Source organism: Arachis hypogaea, chromosome 15 (genome assembly GCF_003086295.3).
Source record: "Arachis hypogaea cultivar Tifrunner chromosome 15, arahy.Tifrunner.gnm2.J5K5, whole genome shotgun sequence".
In the NCBI taxonomy this organism is placed as follows: domain Eukaryota; kingdom Viridiplantae; phylum Streptophyta; class Magnoliopsida; order Fabales; family Fabaceae; genus Arachis; species Arachis hypogaea.
Window position 1 is genome coordinate 10,149,864 of NC_092050.1, and position 1,857 is coordinate 10,151,720.

General features: G+C 43.1%; 1 protein-coding gene across 1 annotated transcript; it reads left to right on the forward strand.

Annotated features, from left to right (window-relative positions):
* The first annotated feature begins 342 nt into the window (after positions 1-342).
* Positions 343-1,029, forward strand: LOC114925323 (uncharacterized). The gene has a single exon (XM_029292891.1). The coding sequence runs from the start codon at positions 343-345 to the stop codon at positions 1,027-1,029; it is 687 nt and encodes a 228-aa protein (XP_029148724.1).
* The last annotated feature ends 828 nt before the right edge of the window (positions 1,030-1,857 follow it).

A 1,857-nucleotide genomic window follows, 5' to 3' on the forward strand; every position in this document is an offset into this window, starting at 1 on the left:
AACTCCAACATACTCCCTGTTGCATTCGCATTAGTCGAGGGTGAGAATGTTGAGTCATGGTCATTCTTTCTCTCCCACCTGCGTGAGCATGTGACACCGCAGTCGGGTCTGCTGGTTATCTCGGAAAGGCATAATGGCATCAAGGCCGCCCTTGAGGCTCCTGACGGAGTCTGGTTACCTTCGTCTGCATACCGGGCATTCTGCATTTGACATGTTGCGGCAAACTTCGCCCTCACCTTCAAGGGCAAAGACGCAAGGAGGCTACTTGTGAATGCGGCGTACGCTAAGACGGAGGTCGAGTTTCATTACTGGTTTGATATTCTTAGGTCCAAAGACCCGGCGATGTGTGACTGGGCTAACCGGATTGAGTATTCCTTGTGGACACAACATTGTGATGAGGGGCGTAGATTCGGACACATGACGACGAATATATCTGAGTGTGTGAACTCAATCCTCAAGGGTGTCAGAAATCTTTCTGTTTGCTCGCTAGTGAAGGCAACATATGGAAGGTTGGCCAAATTATTTGTTCGCAAAGGGAGGGAGGCTGAGGCGCAGATGGGAACCGGACAACAATTTAGTCAGCACTTGGTGAAGTGTATAGAGGCCAACTTGAAGACGGCTAGGTGCTTCACGGTTACTGTGTACGACAGGGATAACTCTGAGTTCACCGTCGCAGAGACAACTCCGACTGGTTCTTTCTCACTGGGTACCTATAGAGTCTCGCTTGCATCTCACACATATGACTGCGGATACTTCCAGGTACTTCATTTCCCGTGTCCCCACGCACTCGCATGTTGTGCCTACTCACAGCTTACATGGGAGCCTTACGTCCACCAGGTGTATCGTCTTAATTCGGTCTTCAGTGTGTATCAGATGGGTTTCACACCTCCCATTTCGGAGGGTTTCTGGCCACCATATGACGGGCCGACTGTCATCCCTGACCCCAATAAGAGGCGTGCGAGAGAGGATCGTCCCAGGTCCACTCGGATACGGACCAATATGGACGAGGCAGATCCGAACCGGCCATAGAGATGTGGGCTTTGTCGGCAGCCCGGCCACACACGTCGGAGTTACCCACAGCTCGAAGGAGCAGAGCACACACGAGGACATGATTAGGTCTATTGGTGGCTTTGGTACTTTTGTTATTTCAGTTTCGCGTTTAGATTCCACTATTTTCGGTTTTCTTACTTGTAGTTGGTGACTGATAGAATTTGTTAACGTTAGTGCGATGTACTTTGAATGGGATTTTAGTTAATGAATATGTTCTGTCACTGCAGTTTTAAACGAAATGTATGTCTAATGCACACCGACAAAAATAAATGTACGAGTTTTATTATCACATGATGCGGAAACTATGTTCGTAACTTAAATTGCTGTGTGGAACGAATTCTGAGTAATTCGAACCAACTTAGTTCGAATTACTAAGTGAATATTTCTTCAGTGTAAATCGAACCTATTTGGTTCGAATTATGGAGGTTGAGTTCGAACCAAGGTGGTTCGAATTACTTGCAAAGTGAGTTCGAACAATATTGGTTCGAATTATATAGAAATGTGGTTTGGTTGATTGTTGAATTAGATTTTGCTTTGGCTTATTTGTGTCAAATTAAACTCCCTTTAGCTTGTTTGCATTTTTTACCCTAATTTATAAATATTATTTAATCTGTATAGTTATTAGATTCCATCCATATTCTTATAGAATTAGATTGCAAATATCATATTTGTATTCATATATTTGACTCACAAATTTGTAGACCTGTAACACATAATAAATAAATAAATAAATAAATAGTATATATAGTTGAGTTTATCTTTTCTTTTAGAAATATAAAAAATTTCTTTTTTTTCGGTGCATCTCAC

Excerpts from the sequence above, each read along its gene's own strand:
- LOC114925323 (XM_029292891.1), top strand. The coding sequence starts at position 343 with ATGTGTGACTGGGCTAACCGGATTGAGTATTCCTTGTGGACACAACAT.